This window comes from Cicer arietinum, chromosome 5 (genome assembly GCF_000331145.2).
Source record: "Cicer arietinum cultivar CDC Frontier isolate Library 1 chromosome 5, Cicar.CDCFrontier_v2.0, whole genome shotgun sequence".
Classification (NCBI taxonomy): Eukaryota; Viridiplantae; Streptophyta; class Magnoliopsida; order Fabales; family Fabaceae; genus Cicer; species Cicer arietinum.
The window spans coordinates 6560039-6577365 of record NC_021164.2 but is presented as its reverse complement, the minus strand read 5'-3'; the positions used below and the strand labels follow the sequence as shown (position 1 = coordinate 6577365).

At 32.8% G+C, this 17327-nt stretch overlaps 1 protein-coding gene across 1 annotated transcript; it reads left to right on the top strand.

The window, feature by feature from the left end:
* Nucleotides 1–7456: 7456 nt before the first annotated feature.
* LOC101514466 (probable protein arginine N-methyltransferase 3) lies at nt 7457–14895 on the top strand. Its single transcript, XM_004498618.4, has 7 exons — nt 7457–7872; nt 9585–10127; nt 10259–10356; nt 12929–13007; nt 13103–13363; nt 13493–13660; nt 14254–14895. Exons 1-7 carry the CDS (start codon nt 7564–7566, stop codon nt 14713–14715), a joined length of 1920 nt encoding a protein of 639 aa, XP_004498675.1. The 5' UTR covers nt 7457–7563; the 3' UTR covers nt 14716–14895.
* The last annotated feature ends 2432 nt before the right edge of the window (nt 14896–17327 follow it).

The window sequence follows — 17327 nt, the reverse complement described above, 5'->3', positions numbered from 1 at the left end:
CCAAATCGATTTTATAAACCATTTACCATGCTGGTAATCGATTTCCAAATCGATTTAACTGGAGAAACAACTGCAAACACCAGAAATCCCAGGAAAAAAAATCAACGATCATACCTCACTAGGATCAATGATCTCTAGTTTCATCCTTATGTACAGAAAACTTTATCTTGGTAAAGCTTTTATGAAGATGTCAGGTAGCTGTTTGGCAGTGTTAACATACTCAAGCTTAATGATTCCATTTTGAAAGTGATCTCTTATAAAATGATGTCTTACTTCAATGTGTTTGGTCCTGGAGTGCATTACTGGATTCTTGGTTATACTTATTGCACTTGTGTTATCACACATGATAGGTATTGTTCCCAAGTCAACACCAAAGTCCAATAAGTGCTGTTTCATCCAAAGTATCTGAGCACAACAGCTCCCAGCTGCAATATATTCAGCTTCAGCAGTAGATAACGCAATGCTTGTTTGCTTCTTACTGAACCAAGACACTAGAGAATTTCCAAGCAAGAGAGTTTCTAAGTAAATGACAAGTTCCTGAGGTACTTTTCCTGTCGAGTTTACATCCGGCAAAGTCTGAATCTGAGTAACCAACTAAGGTACAAGTTGATCCTTTTGGATACCACAATGCAAGACTCTTAGTTCCTACCAAGTATCTGAAAATTCTCTTAACTGCACTGAAGTGAGATTCCTTTGGATTTGATTGATACCTTGCACACATACAAACACTGAACATGATGTCTGGTCGGCTTGTTGTAAGGTAGAGCAAAGATCCTATCATACCACGAAATCTAGTAACATCTACAGGTTTACCTTTCTCAACTCGGTCTAAGTAATTTCCTTGACTCATGGGTGTATCAATGGACTTAAGTTTTTCAAAGTTAAATTTATTTATCAAATCAGAACAGTATTTAGATTGACTAATGAAAATGCCTTGCTTGCTTTGGTTAATTTGAAATCCCAAGAAATATGACAGTTCACCCATCATTGACATTTCAAATTTACCTTTCATCAAATTTTCAAATTCTTTGCACAGTTTATTATTTGTAGATCCAAATATTATGTCATCAACATATACTTGGACAAGCAAGATATCATTTCCAGTAGTTTTTGTGAAAAGGGTCTTGTCAACATTTCCTCTTAAAAAGTTTTGTTGAATAAGGAAATTGCTGAGCTTCTCATACCAAGCTCTTGGAGCTTGTTTTAACCCATAGAGGGCCTTTGAGAGCTTATACACATGATTAGGAAAATCAGGATTTTCAAAACCAGGTGTTTGGCTAACAAAAACTTCCTCTTGAAGGTCACCATTGAGAAAGGCACTTTTCACATCCATTTGATAAAGATTAAAGTCCATTATACAAGCATAAGCCAATAAAATTCTTATGGCTTCTAATCTAGCTACAGGGGCATAGGTTTCATCAAAATCTATTCCCTCCTCTTGACTATAACCCTTGGCTACTAGTCTAGCTTTGTTCCTTGTTATCACACCATTCTCATCCAACTTGTTTCTGAACACCCATCTGGTTCCTATGACATGCTTACCCTCTGGCCTAGGTACTAAACTCCACACCTTGTTTCTCTCAAACTGGTTTAACTCCTCTTGCATAGCAAGTATCCACTCACTATCTAACAGGGCTTCCTTAATGTTCTTAGGTTCAATCTGAGATACAAAGGCTGTAAAGTTACAAAACTGACTAAGGCTTCTCCTAGTTGCAACACCTTTAGAGATATCGCCTATAATGTTGTCTAAAGGGTGGTTTCTGTTGAACTTCCATTCCTTAGGCAACTCACTGGTTTCTATAGGTTCTACAAGGTCTGATCTAGTTGGAGGGTCAGCTATAGGTTGTTCTAGTGGTTCAGATTCTACAACTTCGTCCAAAAAGTCATCAACCTTAGAAGGAGTTTTGTTCAAGTTTTCTGTAAATAATTCATCAAACTTTACATGAACTGACTCTTCTATGGTCTTTGTTCTTTTGTTGTAGATTCTATAGGCCTTACTAGTTTGGGAATATCCTAAAAAGATACCTTCATCTGCCTTAGGGTCAAACTTTCCTAGGTGTTCTTTGCCATTGTTCAACACAAAGCACTTACAACCAAAGATTCTAAAGTAGGAAAGGTTTGGTTTTCTACCCTTGTAAAGCTCATAGGGTGTTTTCCTAAGCAGGGGCCTAATGAGAACTCTATTTACAACATGAGTGGCTGTACTAATTGCATCTGCCCAAAAGTACTTAGGTAGGTTGGAGTCCTTAAGCATGGTCCTAGCTAACTCTTCTAGGGATCTATTTTTCCTCTCCACTACCCCATTCTGCTGTGGTGTCCTAGGGGCAGAATATATGTGGTTGATTCCATGTAGTTCACAATAATTTTGAAAAGCATCATTTTGGAATTCACCTCCATGATCACTTTTTATTGAAACAATTTTCAGATCATTCTCATTTTGTACTAAAGCAGCAAACTTTTTGAAAACAGAGAATGTATCACTTTTATGAGCTAAAAAGTAAGTCCATGTGAATCTAGAATAATCATCAACCAGCACATATCCATACAGGTTTCCACCTAAACTCTTAACTTGGGCAGGTCCAAAAAGGTCCATGTGAACTAGTTGTAAAACTCTATTTGTTCTAACCAAGTCTATAGAGGGAAATGGAGTCTTAACCAGTTTACTTTTCTCACATGCATCACACAGTCTATCTTTAGAGAACTTCCTATTTGGTAGACCTAAGACTAACTGTTTGCTGACAAGTTTATTCAAATGATTTATGTGTATATGAGCAATTCTTTTATGCCAAAGCCATGTTTCATCTGAGTTGGATAACAAGCAGCATACAGCACTAGGTACAGAATTGAAATCCAACATGTAAATGTTGTTAATTCTGTCCCCAATTAGCTTTATGTGTTTGTCATCTTTATGCTCAATAATGCAAGATTGTGATGAAAAACTTACTTGAAAACCTTTGTCACATAGCTGGCTTATACTCAGTAAGTTGTGCTTTAATCCTTCAACATATAGCACATTTTTGATTACTGCAGTTGATTCATCGCCTACATCACCAATTCCAATGATTTTTCCTCTGTTGTTATCACCATATTTGACAAAGCCTCCTTCCTTTAATGTCAAGTTCAGGAATTTGGATTTGTCACCAGTCATGTGCTTTGAGCATCCGCTATCTAGATACCATGAGTGTTTCGTGGATGTCAAGCACACCTGCAATACAAAATCAGAATTTTGTTTTAGGTCCCCAATTTAAATTGGGTCCTGGTTGGTTAGTGTCAAACACAGATTTCTTTTCTATCCAAACTAGCTTCCATCCTTGATTGGCTAATTTTTTAAATTTGCAATTAGACACAAAATGTCCCTTTCTGCAACAGAAATGACATTTGCCATCAAAGGATGAATGTTTATTTGGTTTAGTAAAGATGTCATACATACTCTTAGCAATAGCAGATTTTTGACCATGTTTGACATTTCTGGTTTGCATATAACCAATACCAGATCTGTTTTTATTTTTTCTTTTGACATGCATATTTGGTGTATATCCTAAACCAGATTTTTCATGAACATGTCTTTGATTGCTAAGTATGACATTCAGCTTATCTTTACTATTTGCAAAATTTAATAAATCAGATTTTAATGATGCAACAGTATTTTCAAGTTCAATGCACTTTGCAGATTTTTCTTGTGAATCCTTTTTCAGTTGTTCACATAAATTTTCAATTTCTTTATGTTCAACATTCATTTGTTCAAGCATTTTCTTTGTGCTTAACAACTGTTTTATGGAATTCACATAATCATCATGCAGTTCATTGAAAGCTTCTTGTAGCTCATCATATGTTGGATTAGATTGTGAACTAACCTCATTTTCTGATTCTGAATCTGTATCTGCCATGAGACACAAGTTGACTTCTTCTTCATCAGAAGATGCAGAGGATTCATCGTTATCATTCCATGCAATATAAGCTTTTCTGGTTTTGGTGACTGGTTCCTTGCCTTTTGATTTTGTAGCTCTATTCTTGTTTTGCAATTTGTAGCATTCTGACTTTATGTGACCAGTTTTACCACATTCATAGCATGTAATGGTCTTGTTGTCAGTAGTCTTGGAGCTAGATGGTTTTCTGAATTTGTTGTCTTTCTTCTTCAGAAACTTCTTGAATTTCTTGACAAGCAACCCGATTTCCGGCTCTTCAGATTCACTACTGGATTGATCTGAGCAGCTATCTGATTCAGTTTTCGATTGCTGGGCTTGAACCTTCAGGGATAGTCCTTTCTTTTTGCGGCTTTCCATCTCTGATTCGTCCAGTCGATGTAATTCCATTTCATGTTCCCTTAGTTTTCCAAACAAAGTTGCAGTCGTCATCTTTGCTAGATCTTTAGATTCTGCTATGGCTGTTATCTTTGGCTGCCATTCTCTGGTTAGACATCTCATAATTTTTCCAATCTGCTGTTCGTTGTCCACTTGCTTTCCCAATGCGTGAAGATTATTCACAATGTGTGTGAATCTGGTTTGCAGATCACTGATGGATTCGTCCCTTTTCATGCTGAATAACTCATATTCGTGCATAAGTGTGTTTACGCGAGCTCTCTTCACATCTGTGGTTCCTTCATGTGTTTCTTGAAGAATGTCCCACATTTCTTTTGCTGACTTGCAGTTTGACACTCTAAAAAATTCTTCTGCACAAAGAGCAGATGTTATAATGTTCTTAGCCTTAGCATTATAACCTACCTTTTTCTTGTCATCATCTGACCAGTCGGCTCTAGGCTTGAGAATCATTGAGTCATTCGTTCCTGCAATCTTGGGAATATATGGACCGTTTTCAACAGCGTCAAGGATGTCTATGCCACTGGCTTCCAAGAAGATTAGCATCCTGTGCTTCCAGTACATATAAGCTGTTCCGTTGAAAGCTGGAGGTCTTGCTAACGATGCGCCTTCTCCCAGAAAATCGTTTGAGGCCATAGTGCTTTTATGAGTATTACCTCTCGAAAAGTTAGGCTCTGAGGCCAATTGTTGGTATATATGACCTCGTAATAAGCGGAATATATCAGAATGTATCAGTTCTTTATGAAATTAAATCAATTTCATACACACAGCGGAAATTAAATTGTGGCATACAAGATTAGCAAGTTTTATTAGATTGATATGAGATTAATCAAGATGCATACAAGTCAAATTATCAGATTAAACAATATTACTTATTACAGAATATGTTTAACATGCATCTAATTTTAATCACATATACAGATATATCAAGATAGTAAATCAAAGGAGATAAGGGTTAGAGAAGATTGCACCAAGGATTTATACTGGTTCAGTTGTCCACTTGACAACCTACATCCAGTCCTGCAAATCCAAACGGATTTCAGATTTTCTTCTCCAATAGAAAGAATCAATTACAGATTGTCCAGTTTCCTCCCCGAAACCTATCTATCTTAATGATCTCTTTCCTATTGATCACCCTCTGATCCTTGTAGATACTCAGCAACCTATCACAGAATCAAAGTACAACTCTTTCTTGTTGAGCACTCTCACCCAAGAAAGTAGTCACCAGTTTCTAGCTGGATTTTCTCGCTTTGTTTTTGTTTCAAAGAATTATTACAAACAGAATACAGAAAGAACAAAAAGTAGTCTTCAATCTTGGTCAAAATGGCTTCTCACAATTCTGGATATCAAAGATTTGTTTATGAGAATCCTTGTCTTTCAAGATCACTTTTCCAGCTATCTTTTTGATTGTTGATAATCCTCTTTTTCTATTTGATCTGAAAAAGTAATCTCAATGTATTAACCAAGTGTTATTGTGGACTTATATGCATCGATTTCATAATCGATTGCAGGTGTTTTGTTCAAAGTAAAAATCACACCAATCGATTACTTAATCGATTTACTAAGTCTCATAATCGATTTACAAATACTCAGAATCGATTTGGCCACAAGCTCAAAGTTCACTGTGATTTCAAAAAGGTTCTTTCAATCGATTTGCCAATCGATTGTGGTCAAGACAGTGACTTAGCTATTTTGATGTTAATCGAAGTGCCAATCGATTTGTTTGTATTTGCCTAAAAAGTTCTTACCTGATATTTAGTTCAATCGATTTCTCAATCGATTGCAACCAAACTTAACATGATTGAAATTATCACAATAGATTGTCCAATCGATTGTGTTTGTCACAGGTCAAGTTATTTTTCAAATATTATCTAAGCAATCGATTTGCCAATCGATTACCCTAGAAATTGGATTCTCACTGTGACTTGATCAATCTTAACTGTGAAGATCCTTTGTTGATGCACACAAACATCTCAGAGATGTGTTTAATGCAAAACAGGTTGGAGAAAGATGTACTTATGCTGGAGAATGATTGTTAATATGTTGGCGAATGATGTTAATTATTTTGGGGATTGATGTTTAACATACTGGAGAATGATGTTATCATTCTGGAGACTATTGTTATCATACTAGATAATGTTGTCCGCATGCTAGAGATTTATTGTAACATGCTGGAGAATGTTTATCATTCTAGAGACTGATGTTACCATACTGGATAATGATTATTTGTCACTTTTGCTTTGAGTCGTGTATTTTAATCTTTGATTTTTTTGGAGTGTTTCTTTTGTTGGTCTGAGAGTTGTATATCTCTTGTAGATGTATTGGAAATCCATTTGTAATTTGCAAGAGTTTTCCTTGCATTAACAAATGATTTGATATTGCTTGATGAAAAATGAAAAAACGTGGAGAACATTATTGATTTTTCAAAATTTGTCAAGAACGTTCTTGGTTCTGTTTTGTTCATTTTTTGTTTTTTCTTTAAATTGTTTTTGCTTGCTTTGCTTAGTACCTATATTGGATTATTACACTAAAAAATACATGTTAAATTAACACATTATTTATAATCATAATTATAGTATTTAATTAACCTTTGTTTTATATCAAACCATTGATTTGAGATTTTGCCTTAACAACTACAACGTAGGTGAACTGAATTCACTTAAAATTCAATATTCTGAAGAGAAAAAAAACTAATTCAAACACAAATCAATAAACATACTTTATTGGGTGACCTAAGATATAGGGTGGCCACGACCACCCCAAAATTCTCTCACAATTTTTTAAAAATATTACTCCTTATATTTTGAGTTAATAATCTGTTAAATAAAAATTAATACAGAACAATTCCCATATACTATCCAAAATTTTATATTTATATTTTATGTCTAGAATACCAAATTATAAAATAACTATTGTAATTCCATTAATTTTATATTTATTTTTAGATGAGTTATGAGTTACGAGATTATGAGCGGCGATAAAAATAAAGTTAAAAATATTATAAATAAACAAAGAGTATTTTAGATATTTTGTTTTTATAAAAAATTTAAGGGTGTGAGCAGTAATATTGTAATAATTTATTTATATATTATATGATTTGAAAGTGATTAAAGAACTTTAAATAATTATTTCACTAGTTGTGAACAAGACACAATACGACACAAAACTTTGGTATAGGTTTCAATATTTAGGGTTTGTGAAAGGGTTTAAGCTTTTTCATTCACACTACCATTGCCACTCCTCAATCATGGCTTTCAAAACTAACCTAAACGAAAACGAAAAAGAACAAGTTCCGTACACAGTAGAACAACCAGAAGTAGAAGACGATGACGATGACGACGAAATGGAAGAAGAAAAGTGGGACGAATGGGAAGGAGACGAAGGAGGTTCAGACTCTCAATTCGTCTGTCTCTTCTGTGATTCTAATTACAGTTCGTCCAGTTCTTTGTTCCAACATTGCGCTTCCGATCACCACTTTGATTTTCATTCCGTTAGAAATTCTCTTAATTTGGATTTCTATGCTTCCTTTAAGCTCATTAATTACATTCGCTCTCAGGTAATTAATCAGTAATCACCATTTTCTTTTTGAGTAAACATCCATTAGGCGCTGTCACAATGGTCTTTTATTGTATCAAAATTAGAAAAGTATACCTAAATATATTTTTTGTTAGTCTTTTTGATATCGGACATGTCTTTAATTAGTTAGTTTAATCTTTGGATGCGTTTTTTTTGGGTCAATTTAGCTTATAAAATTATTGATAAAAGAGATACTTGGGATGTATTTGCAATGTCTATACATTCAGTGATAATAGTGAGAATGCCTCACACACTCAGGGACTAAAACGAGTTTTTTACTATTTTCGTTAGCTTTTTTACCTGTTTGGCTGCCGAGAAACAGAAAGGAAGAAAGAAAACAACTAAATTAGTGTAGTTTGATGTTGGAATTTTGGGAACTGAGGAAATTGAATTGAGTGCTTTATTTTGAATTTTAGATATAGAAAATACTTAGTAAGTGTTTGGAACTGTGTCAGGATCCTCTAATTGTGCGGTAGGAATGAAGCTACCGATTGATGTGCGTTGAATTGGTTTTGAACAAACACGCAATTAGGGTGTGTTTGATTCTGCGGTGGCTAAAATTGATTTTGTAAAATTGTTTTAGTTAAAAGTGGGTTGATTGTAAAATGATTTATGTTTGGGTATATTTAGGTAAAGGTGAGTTGAATAATAAATTTCAGTGTAAAAATCACGTTTGGACTCAAGAACTACATATTTTAGCTTTTAGTTAGAATCAACTTTGGAGGCAAAATCAATTCTACTAGATAGCACCAAAACATGCTCATAATTAATGTTACATCTTTATAATAGATTTTAGTTCCTCCAAAAGTGGAATCCAAGTATATGTTTTAATTGGAAGTGAGTTTGGTGAAATCATAGTGACACTGATTTTATTGAAACTGGAGTTTGTGTTTTTTGCCAAAATCACATTGGCACCATGTGAATCCGTCTAAACTTACCGCCAATCCAGACACGCGTCTAGCATAGTAATTTAGGGTTTATTTGTTGGTTATTTTGTGCTTTATCAGTTTAAGGATTGAATGAATCAATATGGTTGAAAAAAGTATGTTTGGTTCTAGGTGGTGAAAATTGATATTGGTTTAAAGTCAGATGATTGTAATTGTATAATAATCTATGTTTGAATACATTCATGTAAAAGTGAGTCAAACTGTAAAAAGTTGAGGCTAAAAATTATGTTTGGCGGCAAATGTTTAAGCTTTAAATATCGTCTCAGCTTCTTAGTTAGAATCTATTATGGAGTCACAAGCAATTATGCTTGATAACACCCAAATGACAATCAATTTTATGCTTCTAGAATCACTTTTGTCTCTCAAGAAAGTGAAATCAAGCATACACAAAGTTCACTCTCTTTACCAATCAACGAGAAAGTAGAAAGAGAAATATATAAAATGGTTTGCGTACAACATTCTTGATTCTAATTTCTAACCTTTTTTAAATTAAAAATTTATAGATCTGTTTCTGTTAGGAACCTAAGTTTGGTACCTAACTGTTTCAATATTCTTGATTCTAATTTCTAACCTTTTTTAAATTAAAAATGTATAGATCTATTTCTGTTAGGAACCTAAGTTTGGTACCTAACTGTTTCATTTTCAGCTGCTAACTAATTATTTGAATGATAATAATCTTGTATATGAACTATGAACTACTATATTATAATTTTTGATTGACTGGAATTTGCGAGTTTCCAACCAGGTGGCAGAGAGCAGATGTTGGAGTTGTGGGTTATCTTGTCAGTCCAAACATGATTTGCAGAATCACTTGCATGATGTAATTGACTTCAATGGTATTAAGCCTTTGTGGGATGATGATAGATATCTAAAACCTTTCATGCAAGATGATTCATTGCTGTGCAACTTTGGTGAATACGAAGAAGTTGAAGATGAACAAATTTCTATCACGGATGAAGATCTCCTGAGGGAATTGAAGAATATTAAAGAAGCTTATGGTGATGATCTAGATGCCGTGAAAAGTTTAGTAGCTAATGGTTTTTTTAGAAGAAACGAGGCCACTTCTGTTTCGGATGATCATTCAAACCATGCTAGTTCTTCAGATAAGGAACTTATTAATGGGAAGGGCTCAAGATCATGTGTTTCATTAATAGGTAAAGAACCAGAAGAAGGGTCTTTGATGGGTAATCCTCAAAATCACATTGCAAAGCATATTAAGAAGGTTAATGAAAGTTATTTTGGGTCTTACAGTTCATTTGGCATCCATCGGGAGATGTTAAGCGATAAGGTATAAAATGTGCTTCTCATCTTTTAGTTTCAGGTTTGAATAAATAATATGCAACTCGAAAAAATTGAAAATTTGAAGCTGTTTGACCAAGTTAGTATTGATTTATTAAAGTCATAGCTATTTTTATGTAGGCTAGAATGGTTGCCTATGGCCAAGCAATTTTGAAGAATCCCTCTCTGCTAAATGGTGCCGTGGTTATGGATGTAGGTTGTGGAACTGGCATCCTCAGGTGAAAAACATACTTGACTTTTGTGAAATATTTAGTTCAATTAACAGTCTCTAATCTATAGCCTTCTTGATGCATTGTACTTCCAATTAGTTTTCATCGAAAAAATGGTTTCTAATCTATAGCTTTGTTGGATTATGCCTTTTATAAGATTTTGCACTCCCACAATATGATGATAATTAATTGTGGAAAATGACATTTTTAGTATAGAGTTATCAGGTTTTGATTTGTATAGTTGTCCTTAGTTTCCTAGGTTCATTTTTTTTCTCATGTCTCCTAGTTTTCTTCTTATATTAGTGATTGTAAAATTATGTGTATATAAACTGTTGAAGTTGTGGGATTTTAGAGAAAAGGAGGAGAGAAAAATAATAAGGGTTTGAATATTATTGATTATAGTTTTATGATAACTTAATTACAAATGACTGAATACTAATCTCTATTTATAGAGAAACATAGACTCAATCCTAAATAAGGAATAAATCATAATAATAATGAGAGATATTCTAAGATTCTCTATGATTATAAGTTGATCATAGAAAATAACTCAAGATACTCTAATATAATATAAAAGATATTATAAGATATTTCTAATATTCTAACACTCCCCCTCAAGCTAAAGCTTACTAAGCTTTAGCTTGCTACAAGAAAACAATGTTTTGCTCCGCAAAATAATAAAAAAAGGTGGAAAGGCAACTCAGGGATGCAGGTGAAGTCGGAGAGAATTGTTATAAATACAGCTAGCCAGATAGCCGGAATGATCATCAACATGAGAGAAATTCATGGCAAGTAGTTGAACAAAGCAATGTCCGTCCTTCTAAAAAACTGCATTTGGAAGCTTCAAACCAATAATATCAGAGACTCAAAATATTTAAACTTGAATTTGCTTCAAGGAGAGAGAGACATGCTTCAAGGAGAGAAAGGCAAGGCCAGTACATCTGGGACAAAGATGAGGCCAATGTATCTGGGATAAATTGCCAAGTTGTATGCATGTGGTTTGAAAGAAAAAAAACTTAAAACAAATTTGAAACCAGGAAGGAAAACTTAAAACAAATCTGAAAACATTATGCCGGAAAGCGGACAGACGCGCCTGAGCTTGAGGCTGTTGGTGGCAGCGCGTGAGATAAACACGGCGGATCTTGGAGGCACATGAGCGCGTGTGGAGCAACTTTTGACCTAAAAGAAAATTTGGGTTGTGTAGATTGGGAGATTCCGCACACAATGGAAGTGGTTATGTCGGAAAACTTTTCCATCAGCGACGACATGCAGCAACAACAGATGGCAACAGTAGGAGACGGGACAGCAGCAACGACAGGCAGTAGCAGACGGCAGCAGCGACAGATCTACCTACTCGCATGAGAGATTTGCAGCGCGTGTGACGGTTTTTGGCGACGCGCTTTTGGGCATGACCTGATCTGGAGATGACTGTTGTTCGCAGGAAAATTTGCCGGAAATAGTGGCAGCGGCGGCAGTAACAAATTGAATGGAAATCGAGTGATACATGTCGGAATGTTGGAAAAGAGAAACTATAATTATATTCCCTAACTGTTGGGAACTCGGCAGCGGAATAGAGGCGAGATCGTTCAAGGAGGATCGAAATAGGCTCTAGATACCATGTTGAAGTTGTGGGATTTTAGAGAAAAGGAGGAGAGAAAAATAATAAGGGTTTGAATATTATTGATTATAGTTTTATGATAACTTGATTACAAATGACTGAATACTAATCTATATTTATAGAGAAACATAGACTCAATCCTAAATAAAGAATAAATCATAATAATAATGAGAGATATTCTAAGATTCTCTATGATTATAAGTTGATCATAGAAAATAATTCAAGATACTCTAATATAATATAAAAGATATTATAAGATATTTCTAATATTCTAACATAAACGATCAATCTTGTTGAGCAAGCAGGAAATTTAGTAATCCTTGTTTATTTAAATAACAATTTTTAACAACCTTTATCTTATCTTTACTGTTTTTCTATCTCTTCCAAATAACCATCCTGTTTTATCTTATCTTTACTGTTTTTCTCACTGGGTTCTAATTAACCATGGTGTTTAAGAGAAATAGATGGAAACAATAAAAGTAATTGAATAATTTTATTGAAAATGCTGACTACTGAGACTAGGAGAAAAATTTCAACTCCAAGGGATTCCCTTAACAACAGGGCTTTTGCTCAGTTCTCTTATCTACATTCTTGAATGCCTTTCTTCTATCTTGCTCCTGCTATTTAAACCCCAGTACTAACCTAACTTCTCATCGCCTTATAGATTCTAAATGTAACTAACTAAACTGCAGTTGTCTAACTCTAACTAGCTCTAACCCCGTTCCCATATATTCTTCTGGGGCTTATAAGTGGTCCTGTTTTGACTTATTGTATGGTAGTAACAGAAGCCAGTAATCCTGTTTTTTATGTTTGTTCATTTTAGGAAATAGGAACTTATGATTATCATATACTACACAGTTATGAAGTGCATATTCATGTTTTGGGGTTATATATTCACATTCCATATTTAATTGCGCAATAATTTGAAACTATCTGACATTTTTATATTATTATTTGTTTTAGCCTTTTTGCAGCTCAAGCAGGGGCTTCGAGGGTCATTGCAGTTGAGGCTAGTGCCAAGATGGCAGAAGTGGCATCTCGGGTATAGGTTTAGTGCTTGGTAGCTTCTATAATGTAACTTTTCAACTACATGTCTAGTTCTATGCTCACTTTGTTTTCCTTCAAATTTTAATTCAGGTTGCAAAAGATAACGGTCTCTTGCTGAGTAAAAGCCAACCTGAAGTCAACGGCAACCACAAAGGAGTTGTAGAAGTGGTTCATGGCATGGTTGAAGAAATTGACAAAATTGTTGAAATTCAACCTCAAAGTGTTGATGTATTGTTAAGTGAATGGATGGGATATTGCTTGTTGTATGAGTCCATGCTTGGTTCAGTGCTTTATGCGCGTGATCGGTGGCTGAAGCCTGGGGGTGCCATTCTTCCTGACACAGCAACAATGGTGAGTCCCTCTTCCTCCATCCCAGAACTGTTTAATTTTCAGTTTTCACTATATTTTGGTCAAGAATTGTTTTTTATGGTTAGGTTTTTATATATACATATTTTATTTATTCTGGTTTTTCTTATATAGTTTGTTGCTGGATTTGGAAAAGGCGGTACCAGTCTTCCATTTTGGGAGAACGTCTGTGATTTTGACATGTCTTGCATTGGGAAGGAGCTTGTGACAGATGCTGCCCAATATCCTATAGTTGATGTCATAGACCATCAAGATTTAGTTACCAGTTCGACTATTCTTCAGGTTTGTGTCTTTTTTGTAACGTGAATATGTTACAAGACATTATATTACTGAATTCTTTATTCCATTTTGGTAATTAACTTTATGTTTGCAATCATTCTGACTTCTGAGGATATACGACTCGTTTGTTACAGTTTTTCTAAAATGACTTTTATAGTATTTCATCTTTCTGTTATAACTTTTTTTTAAAAGAATTTAAAAAATAAAGCTTCAAATAAGAAATGATTTAAATAGCTTATCATAAAAAATCAACTTAAGTATTTCATCTATTTGCTATAACTATTTTTTGAAAATGAGATTTCAAAACATGCTTAAAATGATAAGCTATTTTGGTAAGCTTCTCATAAAATTTTCTTATCAAAAAATGTTGATAAGTTATTGAATGTCAAAATTACTTTTTTAATCTGTAACAGGTGAGTCAGAAATAACTTATACTATTTTGGAGTAAGTTCTCATAAAATTCGTTTTTAAAAAATATAAAGTTAAAATCACTTTTGTTTTAATCTATAATAGATGGGTCCAATTGTAAGTTTCTTATCATCGGTTTTAGTTGTATATATCAACTTCGCTAAATTGGATTGTTTGTTTCCTACCAGAACTTTGACTTGGCTACCATGAAGCACAATGATGTTGATTTCACTGCAACAGCTTCTTTGGAACCAAAACTGAGTGTTTCAGAAAACGGAAAAACAAATTTGAATTCTAAAACATGTTGCTGGTGTTATGGAGTTGTCCTATGGTTTGAAACTGGATTTACAAGTAGGTTCTGCCGGGAAACACCAGCTGTGCTGTCAACATCCCCTTACACTCCAAAAACACATTGGTCGCAAACGATCTTAACTTTCCATGAACCCGTTGCCATTGGATTGGGCGAAGAAAATGAGGGAAACCCGGAAACGATTGGCACTGAAGTCTACCCTGCTGTGAAGATTGATTTGCGTGTCAGCATCGTCCGTTCTACTGAGCATCGCAGCATTGACATTTCCATGGAAGCTGCTGGTGTTGGTCCGGATGGTCAGAGACGCAGTTGGCCTGCTCAACTTTTTTCTCTGCAGTAGGATGCAATGCATCACATGCAACACAATTTTGGAATGTTTTTGTTTTATTCCCTAAGATATTGGTTTTTATTTTTATTTATTGGAAAAGAGCCACTTGTACTTGGTATTCACTATTCTGTGAGCAAGAATTTTCTGTGCTGTTGTTTAGTTTGATATTAAAATGTGAAATTGAGAACTATAGCCTCTTTTGCATCAATTAATTTTTTTTTTTATCAAAGGTCCAAATTCCTTTTTAGTTGCAATTGATGGGTTATTGTTTTTTAAACCTCTTTTCTGCTTAAACTCCCATAAAAAATCTATTATCTATTATAATAATTAAAACAGAACTCTACAAAATTCTTAATTTATGACACATCCTCTAATATTTGCCAATTCACCAAATTCTGATGTGGCACATTTCAAATTCATCTTCTATTCTATTATGTTTTGTTTTTTCAATATATAAATATTTTCACTTGCCAAAGTACAATTATTTCATACATTATATAATTTCAGTTTTAACTTATCACTCAATGACTCATCAATACACTTAAAAGTTTTAATTACTCATCAAAATTGTCATTTCAATAACTCATACTATAAATACGAACAACCTAATATCTTCAAATCATCACAATGCAAGTTCGACACACATCAAGATGTGCCACATTATCTATACCTAATTATATCTGATACACCCTTAGTTCATAGATACTTCAATAATATTATTTTTCTATTGTCAATTATTGTTCAAGATCATAAATCAATATTATTACATAGGAAATAAGTTTTTTTCCCTAATGTTGAATGTGTCTCCCATAACATTTTTTCTTTTTATAATTAAAAAAACACAGCATAATTGAAAAAAAAAAATGAACGATATTAAATATTTAGAAATGAAGAACTTCTAACTATTTCATTTTGACTCGAAATTTTCTATGTCTTAAACATTCACAAATTTTTTTTGCCTATAATTTTTTTCAACTACTTTTGAAGTTTATTGATCGTGTCAAATAATTATTTGAACAATTCTACTGCACACACGAATGAATTGTTTCTATATTTTAGATTTAACAAACTATCAATCACGAATGAATATTATAATATATCACAAAACACACAATATTATTTAGTGCATGCTTAGATCGACAATGAGATTGACAAAATTAGGATGAACATATAAAATTGAAAACGTGAAAAAGTACATAAATTTATAAATCGAATGTTTAAAAACTAATATAAATTATATAAAATAAAAAAATATTGTAGTTAAATGTATACCTCTAAGAATAAAGTAATACATAACTATTTAAGAAATATACTATTAGAAGAACCACTTCAATGTAATCAAAAAGCTTGAATAAAACAATTTCATATTTAAATATATTTTGCATGAATTGTATTAATCAATAATATTTTACTTTTTTTTTTGTACTAATGCAAACCTAAACTTATATATAATTATTCAAAAATATATTAACATTTAAATACATAAACACTTGAATATATTATTATGTAAAACAAAATTAACATTATTTTTAAATAATATATTATTGTTATTTTATACCTAATAATATATTAAATTCTACCGCGCAACTCGCGGATTAGTATCTAGTTTAATCTTTAAAATCAAAGATAACTTTTTAAAATTAATAATTTTGTAAAAGAGTAATAATATTCAATTTTTTCCCCGAATATTAAAACTTGGAGACCCAAGTTGATTTCTATGAAAAACGAATGCTACTTTAAATTATCGAGAAATTTAAACTAAGACATGTAAGTTCTTATGTTAACTTCTATCACAGTCAAAATTGTGTTGTTTACTGTTTCACTGATCTAGACTATTAATGGGTGGTGTTTGGTGTGATAGTGAAAGAGATAAATTGAAAATAGAATAAAAAATAGAAAAATTGGTATTTATAAATAAAGGATAAACTATTTTTTAGTTGAAAGTGTAGGATTTATATTATTCTCTCGTTCAGTTAAAAATTTAAATTAATCGTTAAATTATTAAATTATCGTCAAATATTACCTAAAAATTTAAATTAGTCGTTAAATTATTAAATTATCGTCAATTTAATATTTGACGTCATAATTATTATATACAATTTTGACGATATATTATATTTTTTAAGGATTTTTATAGTAGTAATTTATATATTTCAATGACTATTTTAATTGTTTGTGTACTACAAAAATCACAACATTAATTCTATACTTTCAGATATAAAAATAATGGTCTACTGTATATAAAAAATATTTAAATTTGTTGAACTAACTCGGACATTTAAAAAAAATTAAGATGGAGGTGTCAAATTCAAATCTAAAACTAATATAATAACTCATTACTATTATTATTTTATAAAAAAATTAAATAAAAACGGCCATTTGGTCTGAGTTAGATTTTGAATCCTCAAATTTCATCTCCCCTTCCTTTAAAGAAGCTTGACAAAAAAACATAAAAATGGGTTAATTGTGATGAAGCCAAGAATCAAAGAGCATACCATTGCAAAAATAATAAAGAAGTTGTTTTTTTTATTTTTTATTGTTGCAAACAAGATGTCAGACCACACATTGCCCCTATACTAATAATAAAAGGAATAGGTCTTTACTAATAATAAAGGGAATTGAGA